Source organism: Rhinolophus hipposideros (assembly GCF_964194185.1).
Source record: "Rhinolophus hipposideros genome assembly, chromosome: 8".
Classification (NCBI taxonomy): Eukaryota; Metazoa; Chordata; class Mammalia; order Chiroptera; family Rhinolophidae; genus Rhinolophus; species Rhinolophus hipposideros.
In genome coordinates this window covers 63,781,700-63,803,239 of record NC_138054.1, presented here as the reverse complement: position 1 = coordinate 63,803,239, position 21,540 = coordinate 63,781,700, and the positions used below count along the sequence as shown (strand labels likewise).

The window sequence follows — 21,540 nt, the reverse complement described above, 5'->3', positions numbered from 1 at the left end:
TGTTAGTTGCAGGGAGCACAGCCCATGATCCCTTGCGGGAGTCAAACCGGCAACCTTGTCGTTGAGAGCCCACGGGCCCATGTGAGAATCAACCTGGTAGCCTTTGGCATTAGGAGCACGGAGCTCCAACAGCCTGAGCCACAGGGCCGGCCCCTCTAACGAATTCTTTATTTTAGTTGTTGTAGTCTTTGTTTCTGACTGGTTCTTTTTTATGTTTTCTATCTCCATTTTTTATGTTTCCTATCTTTATATATATATATATATATATAATTTTTATATATATATATAATTATAGTTGGCATTCATTATTGTTCAGCTTCAGGTGTACAACGCAGTGATCAGGCATCTACATCATCTCTGAGTTGGTCTCCCAAATGGGACACGTGTCCATCAGACACCCTACAAAATCTTTACAACATTATTGATTACGTTCCCCAATTAATTTTCAAAACCCCGTGGCCATCTTGTGGTTACCAACTGTTTCCTAATCCCCTCACCTTCCCTGTTATCCCCACCCCCCCACCCATCTAGCAATCCTCAGTTTTCCGTCTTTGTCTCCAAAATTGTTTCTGATTAGTTCATTCACTTATTCTTTTCTTTAGATTCCGCATATAAGTGAGATCATATGGTATTTGTCTTTCTCTGTCTGACTTATTTCACTTAACATAATGTTCTCTAGGTCCATCCATGTTGTTGCAAATGGTAAGATTTCTTTCTTCTTTATGGCTGTGTAATACTCCATTGTATAAATGTACCACAGTTTCTTAATCCAGTCATCTACCGATGGGCATTTCGGTTGTTTCCATGTCTTGGCTATTGTGTATAGTGATGCAATAAACATAGGAGTGCATAAAGATTTTTGAATTGGAGTTTTGGATTTCTCCGGATAGATACCTAGGAGCAGAATTGCTGGATCATAAGGTAGTTCCATTTTCAGATATTTGAGATATTTCCATACTGTTTTCCATAGTGGCTGCACCAATCTGCAATCCCACCAACAGTGCACAAGGGTTCCCTTTTCTCCACATCCGCGCCAGCACTTGTTGTTTGTTGATTTATTGATGATAGCCATTTTGACTGGGGTGAAGTGGTATCTCATTGTGGTTTTTATTTGCATTACTCTGATGGTTAGTGAGGTTGAGCATTTCTTCATATCTCTGTTTACCATCTGTATACCCTTTTTAGAAAAATATCTCATGTTCTCTGCCCATTTTTTAATTGGGTTGTTTGTTTTTTTTTGAGTTGAGTTGAGTGAATTTTTTATAGATTTGTGATATTAACCCCTTATCAGATATATCATTGGCAAATATCTTTTCCCATTCAGTAGGATCCCTTTTTGTTTTATTGATGGTTTACTTTGCTGTGAAAACACTTTTTAGTTTCATGTAATCCCACATGTTTATTTTTTCTCTTACTTCCCTCATGTGAGGGGATATATCAGTAAAAATCTTACTCCGGGTAACGTCTGTGAAGTTTCTTCCTATATTTTCTTCTAGGTATTTTATGGTTTCAGACCTTACATTTAAGTCTTTAAGCCATGTTGAATTTATTTTTGTATATGGTGTAAGGAGGTGGTCCAGCTTCATTTTTTTGCATGTGTCTGTCCAGGTTTCCCAGCACCATTTATTGAATAGACTGTCTTTACCCCACCGTACATTCCTGCTTCCATTGTCATACATTAAATGACCACATAGGCATGGATTTATTTCTGGACTCTCTATTCTGTTCCACTGATCTATGTGTTTGTTTTTATGCCAGTACCATGCTGTTTTGATTACTGTAGCCTTGTAGTATAATTTGATGCCAGGTATTGTTATACCTCCCACTTTGTTCTTATTTCTCAAGATTGCTGTGGCTATCTGAGGTCTTTTATGGTTCATATAAATTTTAGGATTATATGTTCTATTTCTGTGAAAAACGTCATTGGTAGTTTGACAGGAATTGCGTTGACTATGTATATTGCCTTAGGCAGTATGGACATTTTAACTATATTAATTCTTCCTATCCATGAACATGGTATGTGTTTCCATCTATTTGTATCTTCTTTCATTTCTTTCTTCAGTGTCTTATAATTTTCTGAGTAGAGACCTTTTACTTCTTTGGTTAAATTTATTCCCAGGTATTTTATAGTCTTTGGAGCAATTGTAAATGGGATTGCTTTTTTAATTTCTCCTTCTGATGTTTTATTATTGGTATATACAAATGCAACTGATTTCTGAATATTAATTTTGTATCCTGCTACTTTACTAAATTCATCTATTAACTCTAATAGTTTCTTGGTGGAGTCTTTAGGTTCTCTCTATATAGTATCATATCATCTGCATATAATGATAATTTTACTTCCTCCTTACCAATTTGGATGCCTATTATTTCTTTTTCTTGTCTGACTGCAGTGGCTAGAACTTCCAGCACTATGTTGAATAGAAGTGGAGATAGTGGGCAACTTTGCCTTGTTCCTGATCTTAGGGGGAATGGTTTTAGCTTTTACCCATTGAGTATGATGTTAGCTGTGGGTTTATCAAATATAGTCTTTATTATGTTGAGATATGATCCCTCTATTCCCACTTTTTAAAGAGTTTTTATCATAAATGACTGCTGGATTTTAGCTAATGATTTTTCTGCATCTATTGATATGATCATGTGATTTTTATTTTTCATTTTGTTAATGTGGTGTATCACATTAATTGATTTGCAGATTTTGAACCACCCTTGCATACCAGGGGTGAATCCCACTTGATCATGGTGCATGATCTTTTCAATGTATTGCTGAATTCTGTTCTCTAATATTTTGTTGAGGATTTTTGCATCTATGTTTATTAGCAATATTGGCCTGTAGTTTTCTTTTTTTGTGGTCTCTTTGTCTGATTTGGGATCAGGCTGATAGTGGCTTCATAAAAAGTGTTTGGGAGTCTTCCCTCCTTCTGGATTTTTGGGAAGAGCTTGAGGAGAATAGGTGATGATTCTTTTTTGAACGTTTTGTAAAATTCACCTGTAAAGTCATCTGGTCCAGGGCTTTTGTTTGTTGGGAGATTGTTGATTACGGATTCAATTTCCCTGGTGGTAATCAGTCTATTCAGGTTTTCTGTTTCTTCTTGAGTTAGCCTTGGAAGGTTGTACGCCTCTAGAAAATTGTCCATTTCTTCCAGATTGTCAAATTTGTTGGTATATAGTTGCTCATAGTAATTTCTTAAAATTTTTTGTATATCTGCGGTGTCTGTTGTCACTTTTCCTCTTTCATTTCTGATTTTATTAATTTAGTCCTCTTTTTTTAAATGAGTCTGGCTAAAGGTTTGTCAATTTTGTTTATCTTCTCTAAGTACCAACTCTTGGTTTCATTGATCTTTTGTATTGTTTTTCTGGTTTCTATTTTATTTACCTCTGCTCTGATCTTTATTATCTCCTTCCTTGTGCTCCCTTTGGGCTTATTTTGCTGTTCTTTTTCCAGATCCCTTAAGTGTGAAGATAAACTGTCAATTAGTGATGTTTCTTGTTTGTTTAAGTAGTTCTGCAATGCTTTGAATTCCCCTCTTAGGACTGCTTTTGCGGCATCCCATAGATTTTGGGTCATCGTGTTTCCATTTTCATGTGTCTCGAGATGTCGTTTGATTTCTTCCTTGATCTCCTGCTTCACCCATTCATTATTTAGTAATAAGTTATTCCGCCTCCGTGAATTGGTGTGTCTTCCAGTTTTATTCCTGTAGTTCATTTCTAATTTCATAGCACTGTGGTCAGAGAAGACAATTGGTATGATTTCAATTTTCTTAAATTTATCAAGACTTGTTTTGTGTTCCATGTGCGCTTGAGAAGAACGTGTATTTTGCAGCATTGGGGTGAAATGCTCTGAAAATATCGATTAGATACATGTGGTCCAATGTATCATTTAAGGCTGTTGTTTCCATATTGATTTTCTGTCTGGAAGACTTGTCCCTTGTTGTCAGAGATGTGTTGAAGTCCCCTACTATGATAGTGTTACTGTTGATCTCTGTCTTTATGTCAGTCAGTATCTATTTTATATATTTAGGTGCTCCTATGTTGGGTGCATAGATGTTTACTAGGGTTATGTCCTCTTGTCGTATCGATCCCTATATTATTATATAGTACCCATCTTTGTCTTTTAATATGTTCTTCATTTTAAAGTCTATTTTGACAGGTATAAGTATTGCAACTCCAGCTTTTTTCTCATTTCCATTTGCATGATACATCTTACTCCAACCCTTCACTTTCAGCCTGTGTGTGTCTTTTGATCTGAGGTGAGTCTCTTGTATACAGCATATACAAGGGTCTTGCTTTCTTATACACTCAGCCACCCTATGTCTCTTGTTTGGAGCATTTAATCTGTTTACATTTAAAGTGATTATTGATAGGTACATAGTTATTACCATTTTTATATTTGTACTTAGATTTGTAAAGTTTTCATCTTTCTTCTATTTACAGAAGTCCTTTTAGTATTTCTTGCAATGCTGGCTTGGTGGTAATAAATTCCTTTAGCTTATTCTTTTCTGGAAGCTCTTAATCTCTCCATCAACTTTAAATGATAGCCTTGCTGGATAAAGCAATCTAGGTTGTAGGCCTTTGTTTTCCATCACTTTGAGTATCTCCTGCCACTCCCTCCTGGCCTTCAATGTTTTTGTAGAAAAGTCATTTGATAGTCTTATGGGAGTTCCCTTGTATGTAACCCTCTGTCTTTCTCTTGCTGCTTTTAGGATTCTCTCTTTGTCTTTAAGCTTTGCCATTTTTACTATAATATGTCTTGGTGTGGACCTGTTTGGGTTTATCATGGTTTGAACTCTCTGCACTTCCTGGACTTGTATGTTGGTTTCCTTCATCAGGTTAGGGAAGTTTTCGGACATTATTACTTCAAATATATTTTCAATCCCTTGCTTCCTCTCTTCACCTTCTGGTATTCCTATGATGTGCATGTTGTTGCTCTTGATGTTATCCCAGAGGTCTCTTAAACCATCTTCATTGTTTTTTATTCTTTTTTCTTTCTGTTGTTCTGTTTGGGTGATCTCTGCTAACTTGTCTTCTAAGTTGCTGATTCGATCCTCTGCTTCATTTAACCTGCTGGAAATTCCTTCAAGTGAGTTCTTTATTTCTGTAATTTTGTTCTTTAGTTCTAACTGGTTGTTCGTTATGATTTCTACATCCTTCTTTATGTCATCTCTAAGCTCCTTAGACATTCTTATCATCAGTGTTCTGAACTCTGTCTCTGATAGGTTGGTTACCTCGCTTTCATTTGGTTCCACTTCTGGAGGTTTCTTCTGTTCTTTTATTTGGGACATGTTTCTTTGTTTCCCCATTCTGGCTGACTCTCTGTGTTTGCTTTGATGTATTAGGTAGATCCCCTAGAGTTCTTAGTTCTTGCTGGGTTATCTTATGTAGTATGTGTCCTTTATATTTGACTTGCACTACTTCATTCTTCTCCTCTGCGTGTGCTCCAAAGGTGACTCTTGTGTTGTGTATATTGTCCTGTTAAAGAAGATCTTTAATTGCTTTTCGCTTGTGAGTAGGTGGGGTTAACTCCTAGGCTGACTAGTTGTGAGACTTGGCTCTGCCCATCGCAGGGTGTTCTGCTGCATGAGGGTTGACCACTTAAATGTGGTTTGGCCTCTATCGGCTTTTGTGCCTGTAGAGAATTCCCTCTGGGTGTGTCACTTGTAGGTCAAACCCGGTAGTACTCTGGTTTGGTCTGGAGTTGGCCTCTGGATATGTTGAATCTTGTGCCTCTTAAGCTGGGCCTTGGTAGGGCAATTTCAGAACAAAGCAAATCACCAAGCACAACAACAACAACAACAAAGAAAAAATCAAATACATTCACATGTAAAAACAACCGACAACCCCCACTCAACACAGGCAAAGATATCAAAGATATAAAGACAAGACAAAACAAAACAAAACAAAACGAAAAGCAGCGCCAATCTTGGCTTAAGCCCACCAAGTAATCTCCAGGTTGTCCTCTGCTGTACCAGAGTCCCCTGAATATTGTGCAGGCAAAGCCTGTCTCCTGGTGCTCAGAGTGACATTGGGGCTGCAGATTTAGATGTGTGGGGCTGGGGGGTCCGGATGGTAGTTTCTACAAAGTCAGTGCGGTTTCTGCCCTTGCCTGCACATATGCGCACTGAGAGTATCACCACCAGCCCTGTGTCCAGTTCTCCTTAGTCTTAGGGCACTTCTTCCGTGTGTGTGTGTGTGTGTGTGTATGTGTCTGTGTGTGTGTGTGTGTGTGTGTGTGTGTGGCGAGCGGGAGATTTCTGAGCTGCTGAAAGCCGGGAGCTGTGTCTGCTGCTTACTGCTGATCTCTGGGAGTGCCTCCGCAGTAGTAGTTGCCCCGTCCTAGGCAGGCCAGAAAGGGTAAGGGCTGGGGATGGAGGAGTCTTCTCTCTCCCAACCCAGCAGTGTCACACTCTTCACACAGGCCAGAAAAGGTGGTGGCTGGGGGTAGAGGAGTCTCTTCTCTCCTAGCCCAGCAAAAATCACACTCTTCCCAGCCTCTTCCCTGGGTCCGAGCTGCCTGCCAGTCTTCCCAGAGCCTGAGCACTAAGGCTCCTCTGTAATCTGACACTACTCCTCAGTTCAGGGGCCAGTTTAAGTCTCTGGAAGGGCGGGGGTAGGATTGGAACGGGGGGCAGGTATGGAGTTTTTGTTCTTTGTACAACTTAGGGCCCAACTAGCTGCCTCCTCAACGGAAGAGATCAGCTGTGGGACGCAGGGAAAGAGCCCACCTCCTGGCTTTTGTGTTCTCTGTTCCGTCCTGGGATCACTGCGTCTCTGTAGTTGCGGTTGCCGACCGTGTTTTCACAGCCGCAGATGTGGGCCGCGTCTCCACAACAGAAGGTGCGGGCCGTGTCCCCACAGCCACAGGTGCAGACCGCATTTCCAGCGCTGCAGATGCAGTCCGCGTCCCCACAGATGTAGATGTGGGCCGAGTCTCTACTCCGCTCCCTTCCCTCTTCCCCTGCTCGCCCAATTTGCGCATCTTCAAGTAATCCTTCCACGAGTCTCTTAGCTGTTCTGCGTGATGAGCAGAGAGTCCTTTGATGGGTTATATGTCCCGTTTGTGATAAGATCCAGAGCATAACTCAAAAAGTGTGCCCCGCTGCCGCCATTCCTATGACGTCACCTCCTATGTTTCCTATCTTTTTGTTGAAGTTCTTCCTGAGTTCATTGAGCATCCTTAAAGCCAGTGTTTTGAACTCTGTGTCTGGTAGATTGTTTCTCTCCATTTTGTTTAGCTCTTTTTCTGGAGCTTTGTTTTGTTCTTGCATTTGGGACAGGATTTTTTGTCTCCCCATTTTGGCTGCCTCTCTGTGATTGTTTCTATATATTAGGTAGGGCTGCTATCTCTCCCAGTCTTAATAGAGGGGCTTTATGTAGTAGGTGTTCTATGGGGCCCAGTGGCACAGTCTCCGTTGTCTCCAGAGCTGGGTGCTCAGGTGTGTCCCTTGGGTGGGTTGTGTCTGCTTTCCTGTTGTAGCTGAGCCTTGGCTGCTATATGCACATCAATAAGAGGGATTGCCCCCCGGGCTGATTTGTCGTGAGGACTGACCATGAGTATAATGGAGGCACTGTTGTGCAGGGGCTCACTCCACAAAGGAGGATTCACTTTAGCAGGGCTCTGGTGCCTGCCCAGTGTGCCTTTTGAGTATGTCATCCCCGGAAGCGGCTGGGTGATGTCTAGCTGAGTCTGAAGCTGGCAACTGGGCCCTGGGGCCTCCTGGTAGGGGCCCCACCACAGTCCCAAGTTCAGCCGCAGTCTGTGACCTGCTCGGGGCCACTTGGCATGAGCCACAAAGCATTCCACAGATGGCAGCCATCCACGCTGGGTTTAGAAGTACCTCAAAAGTCCAAGCCATGAACCAAAGTCGGCTTTCACTACTGCTGGGCTCAGGGCTGCTCAGCCAGAGGTAGGGGACACAAAGCCAGATGCTGCTTGCTTGGGTTTTGTGAACCTTTGAGAGATTTTAAGAAAGTCTGCAGCATGAGCCAAGGTAGGCCCTTTAAACAGAAAATTTACTGGGAGCAGCTTAGTAGGACCTGAAAGTTGGGTGACATGGGGTCTCAGGGAATCACCTGAGGACAGGGCAAACAAACAGGGTTAGCCAGGTTGATGGAAACTCAGATATGGCAGCCACCTGCATCTGCACACCAGTAGTGGAGAGGGCTCAACAAAGAAACAATGGCTTCCAGCAGTTCCTCTGTCCAGAAGAAAGCTGCTCCTCCAGCCCTCACCCTGCAGCCAGACAATTCAGTTCCTCCCCATATGTTCCTGATGCCTTTCGAGCTGCTGCCCCAGCACTGGAGCTCAGAGCCAGTGAGTCCATTAACAAGTAAGGCCATGCACACAGGCCTTTTAAGAGCACCTGAGACTGCAGTTGCCCTCATCTCACTCAGCCACAATCTCTTCTTATTTTCACAGCCAGTTGTGGGGACTTCTTTCTCCAGCACTGGAACCCTGGCTGGGGAGCCTGTTGTGGCACTTGGACCCCTCACCTCTCTGGGGGTGACCTCCGCAGCTATCTGTCCCAATTTCTAATGGTCACATGCAGGTGTAGGACCAGACGTCCGTTCTGCAACTTTGCCCCTCTTACCATTCTCGAGGTGACTTTTTCTGTATGTCCTTATTGTAGGGCTGCAGTTCAGCTAGACTTCAGGTGATTCTCAATGATGATTATTCTGTAGTTTAGTTGTAATTTTGATGTGATCGTGAAAGGAGGTAAGCACAGTGTTTACCTATTCTGCCATCTTGACTGGAAATCTCCCATTGTAATTTTGACTTGCACTTCCCTAATAATTAGTGATGTTGAGCATCTTCACATCTGCTTATTGTCCATTTGTATATCTTCTTTGTAGAAGTGTTTATTCAAGTCCTTTGCCCATTTTTTAAATTATGTTATTTGTTGTTGAGTAGTAGGAGTTCTTTATATATTCTGGACATTTTTCCCCCTTCTTCTGCCTTTCCCCACTCCCCACTCCGGTTGAAGATGTTGTTTCTTAGTCTTGTGTAGGACACAGCTCCCTGGCCCATGCTGGTATTATGAGCCTTGCGCTCCTCCCGGCTGAGGCAGTCAGTCGCCGATCGTCAGTCAACTGCTCACAGCAGCTTACAGAAGTTCTCACCAGCTGCTGGCTGCTCACACTGGCCGCTCACAATGGCTGCAGGCCACTCACATCTACCTCCGGTTGCTCACAAAAGCCCAGCTCCAGGGAGAGCTGTTGTTCACAATCTTAGCTGTAGAGGGCACAGCTCACTGGCCCATGTGGAAATTGAAGCCCATGTGGGAATTGAACCAGCTACCTCGGCATTAGGAACACGGTGCTCCATACACCTGAGCCATAGGGCCAGCCCTATATTCTGGACATTAATCCCTTATCAGACATGTTGATTTTGAGTGGCTAGTAGGGTATCCATTTAGAAATATCCAGCAGGCAAGTAAATACACATGCTGATCTTGAATTCCAGAAGTAGAAACAACAATGCAGTCTTAACAGTCATATTATTTTCACAATGACACTTATAGAACTTTCCTATATATTAATTTAGAATCTCACAAAAATACTGACACTTTTACAGATGAGAAATTAAGGCATATCTCCTGACTCCAAATTCTAAGATAAGATTATCTGGAAGTATGATGTATCAGGGATTGAAAGGGGAAAAGGTGGCCAAGCTGGTAAGAGTCCTGGACTCCACCCCAATCCCCAATACAGCTCAAATTTTCCTGCTGCAAAAACTGGAATACCATCTAAGATTTCACTTGAAAATGAGTAGAGTTGCTTTAAACAAAATTTAAAGGATGCATCATTAGATGATGCATCCTTATGTTTATAAAACAGTAATTGAAGCTATATGATTACTAAATTAGAAAGCTTGGGGCAAGAAGGTATATCCTACTTTTGTGGAGTAAGAGAATAAAGAAGGAAGTTAGAAAGAGAACCAGTATGGTGAAGTAAAACAAAAATATAGGAAGAAGCATTTCAAGAGGAAGATGCAGTAGTAGACTACAGAAAATTCTATGCAGAGGTCACGAAGGATGAGGATGGAAAAAGGATATTGTGTTTGGCAATCATTAGGTCACTGTTGACCTTTAAGAAATCAATTTTAATATAATGAGTGAAAGCACAAGTCAAATTGAAAAGGCTTCAGAGGTAGGGAGAAGGTTGAAGAAGGAAAGGTAACACATACAGCATACTCTCAACAATTTTGGTATAACAATGATAGCGAATATTTACATAACACCTAATAAGTGCTTGGCTCTGTTCTAAATACTTTAAATATTAATTCATTTATCCTCAAAATTACCATTGATACCATCATTCTGTCTATTTACAGTTGAGGAAACTGAGATCCAGAAGCTACCTGATGCATAGTCCCTGCATATATGTGATAATATAATATTATATTATATATTATATGTGATAATATATATGGTAGATATATAGACATATATATGACAGTGGAGTACTATAATATAATATTGAGTAAGAGAAAAATTAGGAAGATTATTTTTTCACATATGTAACTATTATACGGGGAAGGATTTTATATTGCTAACATCAATGTGTGTTGGTGATGCTTGCCAGTCATGTGACAATTATCAGGTGTTGATATATTTAAGCAAAATAAAAACAGGCTGGCTTTTCCTGAATGTATTAATGCTGCAGTCTTCCATTCAATAAAACCACGAATGAATAGGAGAAAAATGTAATTATCTCCAAGGCTTTCAAAGACATAATACATCTTCCTGTTGCTTACAGACCACAAGATAATGACTGGATAGACCAAAATCTATTTTGCTGATTAGCTCTATCATATATTTGTACCTAAAAGAAGCAACAATATTTTTAACAAAGAAAAAAGAATTATAAAAGATAACAAAGCTATCCTAAAACTAGAAATCTATAAAATTTATTCTGAGGAAAAGAGATTAATATCTGGTAATATTTTTGTCATCTTCCTGGCTGCCAATGTTATTCCTTTGAATCATTATGGACTAGAGTATCACAGGACATAGAAATGTCAATACAAAAGGGATTTCATGAAGGGTTAATCTAACTTGTAAGCAATAAAGTAGTGTTTTCAATCTTTTTGTAATATTAGGCATAATTTTAATATTTCTTATCATTGGAATTATATTAAAATATAACAATATATTCAGCTGTCCCCATTTCTCCAGTTAATCACTTCCTATTCTTTGCCTCCACAGTAACTATCTGTATTATTACAAAATATGGTGTTAAATGCTATTTTACATGTGTATTCTATACTAAACTGTGTACTCTTTAAATATAGAAATTGTTCTATTTTGCACAGAGCATTAAAAATATTAAATATAATTTTATAAATGAATGAGTGAACAAACACGAATAAAATATGTTGGCATCACATCTATACAAGTGTCTTTTGATGGTAACAATGACAAAGAATTTGTATACTCTTGCATAAGATCTTTCCAAAACAGACATTCTTTAGATGGCAAAAGAATAATTTTCCTGAGATCCATCTAAAGATAGGTAAAAGAGAATAGATTGAAGTAGAAAAGAAAGTTGACATGGTCCACAGTATTTGTGTAATAAGTATTGCATAATGTTTTTATTGCCTACAACTTTTAAAACATTGATAACACTAACAAAGATGATCATTTTTCTAGAGCAGTGTTTTTTTCAAACTTGGCCCCACATAAAACTACTTAGGAGCTTTTTTAAAATTCTGAAATTCAGTCCTCATTCTCAACAGATCCTGATTTTATTAATTTGCGATGAGTTCTGGGCATTCTATTTTTTGAAAAATAAATATCTCCCCAGGTGATTTTAACATAAAACCAAGATTGGAACCCACTATTCTTTCCTTTAAAATCAAGTTTTTGAAGTACAATTATATTCAATCAAATTTACCAATTTTAAGTGTACAATAAGTTTTGACAAATGAATAGTCATGTAACCATTACCATAATCATGATATAGAACATTTTCATCACCCAAAAAAGTTTCCTTATGCGTCCCACTTCCCTCTCCTCTAGCAACCACTGATCTACTTTCCGTCACTATAGCTTTGGGCTTTCTAAAATTTCATACATGGAATTGTTTTGTATGTACTCTTTTGGGTCTGGCTTCTTTTATTTAGCACAGTGCCTTTGAGATTCATCCATGTCGCTTAACTATCAGTAATTTGTTCTTTTTTATTGCGTTGTATGGATGTACAACAGTTTATCTATTCACCCATTTGATAGGCATTTGGGTTGTTTCCAGTTTAGATCTATTCTGAATAAAACTGCTCTGAACATTTAAGTACACGTCTTTATGTGAATATATCTTTTCATTTCTCTAAAGTGATAGGAATAGGATTGCTGAATCTTATGATTAAGTATATAATTAACTTTATTAAACAACTGTTTTCCAAAGTGTCTTATCATTTTGCATTCCCAACAACAATGTAAGAGAGTTCTAGTTGCTCTACATCGTTGCTGCCACTTGGTATTGTAAGTCTTTTACTTGTAGCCATTCTACTTATTTTAATTTGCATTTCCCTAAAGACTAAATGATAATAAGTATAGAAACAGTTCTTAATGTATTAATGTAAGAAAACTACTAAGGAGAAGAGTACTTCATCTTTTGATTCAATAGTCTGTTTTTAAAGGTAACAACTTTATAGTACCCTACATAACACATTCATCACTCCATTATAATGAGAAAAAGGCAAATGACCAAAAAACATGTTATCATACATAAAACCTTCCAAAAACAGGTTTCAGAGAATCTCTTAAGAGTCAAGTACCCACTCAGTTTCTAGCCTCCCATCAACATAAAGATGGCAACATAATGTAGTCCCTAGAGGTTTAGATTTAAGTGTCCAACCTGGGTTTGTATTCTATGGTAGGAAAACACCAAGTATTTTGGATATCAAATACCAAGACAAGTAAACAATTACCTACTGAGCCTTGCAATAAACAAGTGACTAAATGTTCAATGAAGGAATCAAGAACTCATTAATAATAAGCTTCAAGGGTTTCGTTTTTTTAAAATCTATGTAATGTTTTAAAAAGCAGAAACATCCAGAAATTACAAAATGCCAGTATATCTCCTGGGCTCAAGTTATATATAAATCAATGATATAAATCAATAAAATAATATGTGCATACTATATGAATATAAAAATGTTATGTAACAATTTACTCATTCATTCAACAAACATTTACTGAGCACCAACTTAGGGTATATCACATTATACATCCTAAGGGGAGAACAATTTTTCTAAATACTGAGAACCAAAAATCAGTTGGCTATATACAAGTATGATCACGAAAAGTATCAAAGAATTTTAGTATACGATAATATAATGATAATGATAATATTATAATGAGTGTGATTTCTTTGACATACCAGCACGATGATAGGTGAAAAGTAGCCAAGAGCCATGCTGTCTATATCAGGAAAAAAATAACCTATAAATAAACCACAAGGTATAAAATTCAAATGAAAGTAATCTGGAATGGATGTATAATAGTCTATTTCTTATATCAAACTCTAATTCTAAACCATGTAATTTAGGGTTTGAAAACAGAGTAAGACATGGTTCATATGCTTTCAGGGTTACCTATTTCTAAAGATGATTTATAAATAGTATGCATGAAAAAAAACCCCACAGTAATCTGTTCATCCATGCATGCATACCCTGAGTGGTGAATTGCGTAGTCATCATTTTTAATAAAGAATAATGACAGGTTTAACATTTAAATAACCACTTATCTGTCAAAAAAATTCAATGTATTAAATGTAAATGGAAATGTATTTAAAAATACTAATAATTAATCATGCAAATTGAATCTATTAAGTTAAAATAATGCTTACCTAATTAAGTGGATATGGTGGTTTCCAAATTTAAGCCACAACAAATTTAAAAAGTTTAAAATTCACATGAAACTCTGCTATGTAACAAGAAACAAGTATGAAAAGCTGTTATGAGTTTTGTCCCCCCAAAAATGGTATGTTGAAGTCCTAATCCCCAGTACCTCAAACCATGACCTTATCTAGAAATAGGGTCGTTGCACATGTAGTTAGTTAAAATGAGATCATACTGGAGTAGGGTGGGCCCCTACTCTAATATGACTGCTGTCCTTATAAAATGGCCATGTGAAGACAGAGACACACAGGAAGAATGCCATATGACAAGGAAGGCAAATATTGGAGTTATGCAGTTGCATGCCAAGGAATGCCAAAGACTGTAGCAAACCACCAGGTGCCAGGAAGAGGCAAGAAAGGATTCCCTATAGGTTTCAGAGGGAACACGGTCCTGCAGATACCTTGATTTCAAATTTCCAGCCTCCAGAACTGTGAGACAATAAATTTCTGTTGTTTAAAGCCACCCAGTATGTGGCACTTGGTTATAGCAACCATAGAAAACTAATACAGCATTTTCAGTATCTCTCTTGTACATTACTTTACCAACATATTAATGTCTTGATTTTTAAAAATTATTTCCTAAAATATAATACAGTAAATTTGACTTTTGGGGGTATATTTCTATACATTTTAACACATGTATTCATATTCATATAACCATCACTCTAATAGGATACTGACAGTTAATGTCTTGATTTTTAATAGCCATTGTTGAAACAAGAAAAATGAAATTGTTTCACATAGGGATAAATTTTCATTCCTTTCACTTCAAAATTTAGACTTCATACTCACACATCCCTTTCACCTCCAAATATAGACTTTGCAATATATTTTTAAATTCCTAAAGTAGAGATAACCTCTAGAATAAAATCCACTATCTTTAGTTTATTCGTTATCTTTAAAAACTAAAGCTCTATCCCTGAGAAAGTCACCTTCAATAAGTATCTAAAGCTTTCATTTGAAGAAATCGCTCAGTCGTCATTCTTTCCATAAAACAGTCAGTCAACATAGAAGATACACATTTTGTAAGACTCACACTGCTTAATGCTATCAGTTTATTACATGCACAAGATTAGTTTTCCCCATAACTTCCAATACCACACTCGTACTGAAAATTCAGGCCTATCTTTTTTTTCTTTTTTAGTTTTATAACACTGAGATGTCCGTTTTTAACAGTCACCATTCAACATTTGTTGAATTAGCTCTTTCCCAACTTGCAAGATGGCGGGTGAAAAAGCTGGGAAGCCGGACACTAAGGAGAAGAAACCTGAAGCCAAGAAGGCTGATGATGGTGGCAAGGTTAAGAAGGCTAACCTCAAGGCCAAAACGCCTAAGAAGGGGAAGCCGCACTGCAGCCGAAACCCTGTCCTGGTCCGAGGAATCGGCAGGTATTCCCGATCAGCTATGTATTCCCGAAAGGCCATGTACAAGAGGAAGTACTCAGCAGCTAAATCCAGGATTGAAAAGAAAAAGGAGAAGGTTCTTGCTACTGTCACAAAACCAGTTGGTGGCGACAAGAATGGTGGCACCCGAGTGGTTAAACTTCGCAAAATGCCTAGATACTATCCTACTGAAGATGTGCCTCGAAAGCTGTTGAGCCACGGCAAGAAACCCTTCAGTCAGCACGTGAGAAAACTGCGGGCCAGCATCACTCCCGGGACCATTCTGATCATCCTCACTGGGCGCCATAGAGGCAAGAGGGTAGTTTTCCTGAAGCAGCTGAGCAGTGGCTTGCTACTTGTGACTGGACCTCTGTCCCTCAATCGAGTTCCTCTGCGTAGAACACACCAGAAATTTGTCATCGCCACCTCCACCAAAATTGATATCAGTGGTGTGAAAATCCCCAAACATCTCACTGACGCTTACTTCAAAAAGAAGAAGCTGCGTAAGCCCAGGCACCAGGAGGGGTAGATCTTCAACACAGAGAAAGAGAAATACGAAATTACAGAGCAGCGCAAAATTGATCAGAAAGCCGTGGACTCGCAAATTCTGCCAAAAATCAAAGCTGTTCCTCAGCTCCAGGGCTACCTCCGCTCTGTGTTTGCTCTCACAAATGGGGTTTATCCTCACAAACTGGTGTTCTAAATTAATTAAGAAGAACCTAATTAAATGCCTGAACTGTTAAAAAAGAAAAAAAAAACATTTGTTGAATTATTAAGATTGTATGTGATGTGTTGGCAGGGACGGGGAGGGAGAGAACTCATTGCTTTAAGAAAAAAAAAAAGCACTGTGATTTTAAAACTTGGTGAGTTTCTACTCTAACAAATGCTACCACTTATCCCTTAAAGGTATCCCTGCCTCTGTGCTTAAATATCTTACATATAAATTAAGTAATTTTTCCCCACATGAAGTTTTATTATGATTTTGCATCTATTCTAACTTACATACCGTGCTATAAAGCCTTTTAGCTAAGGATATCTTTTGTTCCCCCAACTAATACAGTTCAAAATAAATTTTATATAAAAATCAACAGCTATAATACTTGTTACTGCTGCATCTCACAAGTTGTACCACAGAAAAATTTCAGACGTTTATTGATAATCTACAATGCCCATAATGATAAACTTACTATTTGATGTTTAAGCTATGGATAACTTCCTGAAATGGACCTTTTTATTATTATTGACTTTGTAATTACACTTGTTCCACATAAGGTAGTACTTAGCATTGTGACTCGAGTCTTGAAGACTCTCCAAGGACAAATTACTAGAAAATGTGTAGACTAAAAATATAAGGTTTTGTTGAAATCAACTGTCAGAATCTATAAACATTTCTGGATAAATATTATATAATTAGGATGTACCAGCACAGAAGGCCCTGCATGCCTTTACCCAATTTTTAAAAGTCTAAATATCCAAATATATATAATATTTTTTCATTTAAGAGAGAAAAACTGTTAATGCTTCTTTTCCCTCAATCAATTCAGATTTCCCTGAGAAGGTGCAAACTTTTAAGTTTTATCAAACAAAGAAATTGATTTAAAATATGATAGATAACGAAAAAGGGTCCACATCTCAAAATGATTCAAGTATAGTTGTCCCGTTCTTATACCATCTGTAGACTACTGAATAAGTATTTTACCAAGATTTATACTACTGTTATTTCCACCGGCTTCTTAAACAGGTTAAAAGTTCAGATGCTTAAAACATCTCACTCTATTATCTTCATAATACTGAAAGCCCAAACTTCACATAGCTTCAAACTTACAGATGTCCACAAAAAGACTAAATTACAATTTTCCCCTTTTAAAAGGAACAATACATCTAATTCAGTACTGTTATGTAAAAGAAATGTAACCTTTGAGCTTAACAAACTGTAGTTCTCCTATTTGTTCACATCAAGCTGGGAAAGTTTTAGTTGATTCAAAATCTGATGTTTTCTACAGAGTACTTTTCAGCCAGTCCATGATTTCCCATTACCAGATTTCACGTGGAAAGTAATCAGAAGTTACTGAATTTAATATATCTACTTTTTGTACAAGTTTTTTGTTGGTGTTATCTAATTTATTTTCCTTCAAAATCTTTGTTTTGTGTTACGCAGTTGTTATTTTTTAATGTACTTATTTTTATTTTAAGGTCTTTTTGTTTTCCTCATTTAAAACCCCTTATGAATCTTTTCTTTAAAATCATCAGGTTTCACTAACTTCCCAATTCTGAGGTTATAACTATAGCTTAGAAACAGGAAGGAAATATGTAGAATTTTTAATTGGCATCTCTTAGTAATTAAATTGAGTCTGAAGTGATGAATATAAACTGAAGAACTTGATTACTATCTTGCTATATTCAAATTACTTTCCCACTCATCTTTTGGCAATACTTTTATAAAACCTATCTTCTAGATTAAGTCACATACTCACATTTTGAGTTTAAGTGATGAGGGATGAGTCTCTAATTTTACATATTATAAGGTGGTTCATGCCAAGATACAGAACTAATAATGATAAGGAATAGAATATACTTCTCTTCCACACTCATTAGCATAAATTAAGGTTGGAAAAATTAAGATTACACAGCTCATGGTTCCCAAATAGCATGATATATCGAAAAGTGATTCATTCTACTACTTTCATTTATGAAATCCAAAGTGAGAAACTTTTGTGTCTTTTCTCCAGTCCCTGAAACTATCATACAAGAGCTCATCACCCCCAATAAGCACATAGACTATCATATAATGAAAGAAAAATATCTAATTTAAACATGACCTGTATCCCCACAAAATCTGACTTCATTTGGAACTTGATGTTATAGTCACTTTTAAAATATATACTTCTTTAAAACTCTTCCTGTCCCTCATTTTCCCCCTTAAGTTTGCAGTCTTGCAAATCCATCTCTTACTATAAACTAACAACTTAAATTGACACTTTTTAATTTAAACTATTTTAAATGAGAATCTTAACTGAGCTAAACTCATACAAAGAATAAAGTTTACAGACTAATAAATGCCTATATTTATTTTCATGTTTTCAGTATTTCAGTGTTAAAACTGTAGAACTTCATTGTATAATCATTCAATTTATTCTTTGAAAAATACACACAAAGGACTAGCTTTTTTCAAATAAACAAAACTTTCTCAATTCACTGTCACTATGATAAATTTAGATAAATTTACATTTCATATTTGCAAATTAAATTGGCGTACACTGTTGTGTTAAACAGAAACACAGGATTTAGTGATTCTCAATGAACAGATTATGTGAAAAACCCCAATGTACCCTTCAGAAGAAAAACTCTTCAGAAGAAAAAAATTTCAAATAGGTTAGTTTTACCTGGGGATAAGGGAGCTAGATGTTTGGAGTGCGGGTGTATGTGTGTTCCTGTGCTTGTTTAATTCTAAAAACAACCTCTCGCCAACTCCTTTCAAAAATCAGTATTTTTTCAATAAATATGAGCATATACTGTACAATAAAATGCATAAAGATAATGTGCACTTCCAGAATGCTATAATAATCCAAAAAGAAACAAAATGAGTTTTTAATTTTCCACGTAGCAAGTGAATGTTAAACTATGTTATTTTTTCCCTTTTTCCCTAACCATTCCACAAATCAGGACTGCTGTATTGGCATATTTAATAAGATTAACAAACTGACTAGAAGCTCCAAGGAGTAAAAGCAAAAAAAAAATCATTTTTCATTTTCCAATAAATACGAAACAAAAGCAAATACAAAGACTTGTTAAATGAGAAGCATTTGAAAAACCCAACATGACCAGCTTTTGATTTACCCTGTGTGACAAGGAAGACAGACCCCACCCCCACTCCAGATTGTGTAGGGTTTTTTTTTCTTTGGGTGGGGGTGTGGAGAAGAGAAGCTGTCACATTTCCATCTTCGGTTATTGTTAAGTCCGCAGCCTAGATTCCCAAGTATCACTGGTCCAGGGGAAAAAACACTAAAGCAGAAAATTTAAATTGCCTGAAATGTACTGTATTTTGTTGATTTTCTCCAATTTTAAACTTAATTATATCCAGCTTCAATCTGCTAAGACTATAGATTGTCATTGACAGCCTGTCCCTCAATCATTCCCTGTAAGACTGCTTGCTCCAGATTCACTAACAAATCTCTCTTCTCTAAACTTAAATTAGAAAAACGCATTCCCGAAATTATGACACCCAAAACGGCATTCCTCCCCATCCTTTTTGCTTTTGATGTGGGGTATAGAATGAAGAGTAAAAACTAGACCGCTTCTCTCTTCAAACAAAAAGAAATGGGGGTAGAGGGCCACTGGGGTAAAGAGCAGCAGTGGACCTGAATGAAATGTTGAGAAAAGTTTTTAAGTGACTAGTTTGTCCTTTGGCAGGGGAACGGGAGTTGGGCAGAAAGCCGGGGTCTCGGCCCAGGGCTCGTGCAGAGAGAAGGCACCTGCGGAAGAGGCCGAAGACCAGACAGGGGCCGGGCGAGCACCTACCGACTTGCAGCACGTTCTCCACGGAGCCGCTGTCCAGCAGACGGATGCCCCGGCGGAACGGCAGCCCCTCGCCGGCTGCTCCGGCCCCTGCGCCCTGCCCGGGGGACGCCCCCGCCGCGGCAGCCCCGGGGGCGGGGCCGGCCGGAGCGGCGGCCCCGGGGAGCGGCGGCGGCCCCTCCTCGGCCGGCGAAGCCCCCGCGGCGCTGCCAGCCGCGCCGGCGCTGGGGCCGCCCCGGTACTGGAAGCTGGAGTACATGCAGATCTCCCGCTCATTCCGCGGGAAGGACCAGTAGACGATGCGGCGCTGCACGGGCTCCGGGATCCGCTCGAAGCGCTCCTCCACCCGCTCGTACGCCCACTTTTCCGCCACTGTCTTGGCGGCGCAGTCCAGCAATGACTCGGGCTGCAGGTGAGGGCGGGCCCCGGGGGTCAGGGAGCTGCCGCCGACGCCCCCCACCCCGCCGCTGGCCACCCCGGGCGAACCGCGAGGGTGGTGAGCCCGCGGGCTGGGCCACGAGCACAGGCGCTTGGCCGGAGAGACTGGCGGCGGCGAGAGCAGCTCCTCTCGCTCACCTCCTTCCGCCATTGCTGGGAACTGACTGACTGACTGAGGCGGAGGCAGCGGCGGCCGCGGCGGCACCGGCTGCGGCGGAGAACCCGGCCACGGCCACGCGCCCCGCGCAAGCGCCCAGCTGTGGCGCCAGGGGGCGGGGCGAGGAAACTCGCCAGCCAGCCGGCCCGAGTGGGGTGCCTGGGCCGGCCGTGTGCGCGCGCCGCGAAGGCGACGGGGGCGGCCTAAGGTCTACCGTGAGGCGGCGCGCGCTGTCCGGGCCGCCGGGAGCGCGAGAAGAGGCGGGAGCGAGCGCGGGCCAGTGGCGCGCACTAGGCGCAGACAGCCCAGAACGCGCGCCGAGCGCTCGCGGGGCCATCGGCCACCTAGGGGCGAGGAGCGCGGTGCACCCTTGCCAGCCCGCACACCTCCAACCCACCTGCCTCCCGGCCAGAGAGGGGAGGACTGTGTGGCCAAGTGAAATGGCCGGGCTGCGAGCCATCCTTGGATCCACCTCCGTGAAGTTGTAGGCTTGTAGGGCACAAGGAGAGAGAAAACAAAATCAGGCTCCTGCGGTTGATTGACGGGACAGGAGATTGGCACAGCCAAGCGGAGGATCTGCCAGAAAGATGCTAGGAAGACACTAGGAAAAAATCGGAAAGTTCAAGCGATGAAAACTCTTCTGACGCCAGAATGATGTAGAATACAGTCGGTCCCCTCCGGAGCCGGGCAAAGTCGCACCAGCCCCTGACTGGACAGTGGGGGGGCCAAGATCTCACCGCCACGGTGGCTGCGCCCTGCTAGGATTCTGGAGGGGTTTAGCAGCTTGCATCCTAGGAAACAAAACACTGTGTGTGGTTTTGGGTAGAATTCCCTGATGCCATGTCCCTAGTCTAAATTAGGTCTTCCGTGTTTTCCTCACTTGGCTCAGTCTTCTACACCTTCATATTATTTATAACAAGTTGTATTTGTGCCCAACTGACTGTAAACTCCATGAGAGCGAGGATCATGTCTATTTTATTCAGTATAATTTACCCTCTGTCCGGCAGGGATTTTTCTTGGAATTACATTGAATTTATAGATTAATTTGGGGGTGACTAGTATCTTTATAATTGAGTCTTCATAAATATAGTATACCTCTTTATATGTATGGGTCTTCTTTACCAATCATTTAAAAAGATCTAAATATTTTGT

The 21,540-nt window shown here is 39.8% G+C and overlaps 2 protein-coding genes across 2 annotated transcripts in view; one reads left to right on the top strand and one right to left on the bottom strand.

Moving 5' to 3' along the window:
• The window catches only part of ZSWIM5 (zinc finger SWIM-type containing 5), a gene marked incomplete at its 5' end in the record, with an annotated part of 140,056 nt that extends 119,674 nt beyond the window's left edge, over window positions 1–20,382 (bottom strand). The window contains one exon of the mRNA XM_081057156.1: window positions 19,797–20,382. Coding sequence (XP_080913282.1) covers window positions 19,797–20,382 — 586 coding nt within the window. The remainder of the gene's footprint in view (window positions 1–19,796) is intronic.
• LOC308501211 (large ribosomal subunit protein eL6-like) lies at window positions 15,051–16,680 on the top strand. Its single transcript, XM_081057159.1, has one exon. It carries the CDS (start codon window positions 15,118–15,120, stop codon window positions 15,805–15,807), a length of 690 nt encoding a protein of 229 aa, XP_080913285.1. The 5' UTR covers window positions 15,051–15,117; the 3' UTR covers window positions 15,808–16,680.
• Window positions 20,383–21,540: the final 1,158 nt, after the last annotated feature.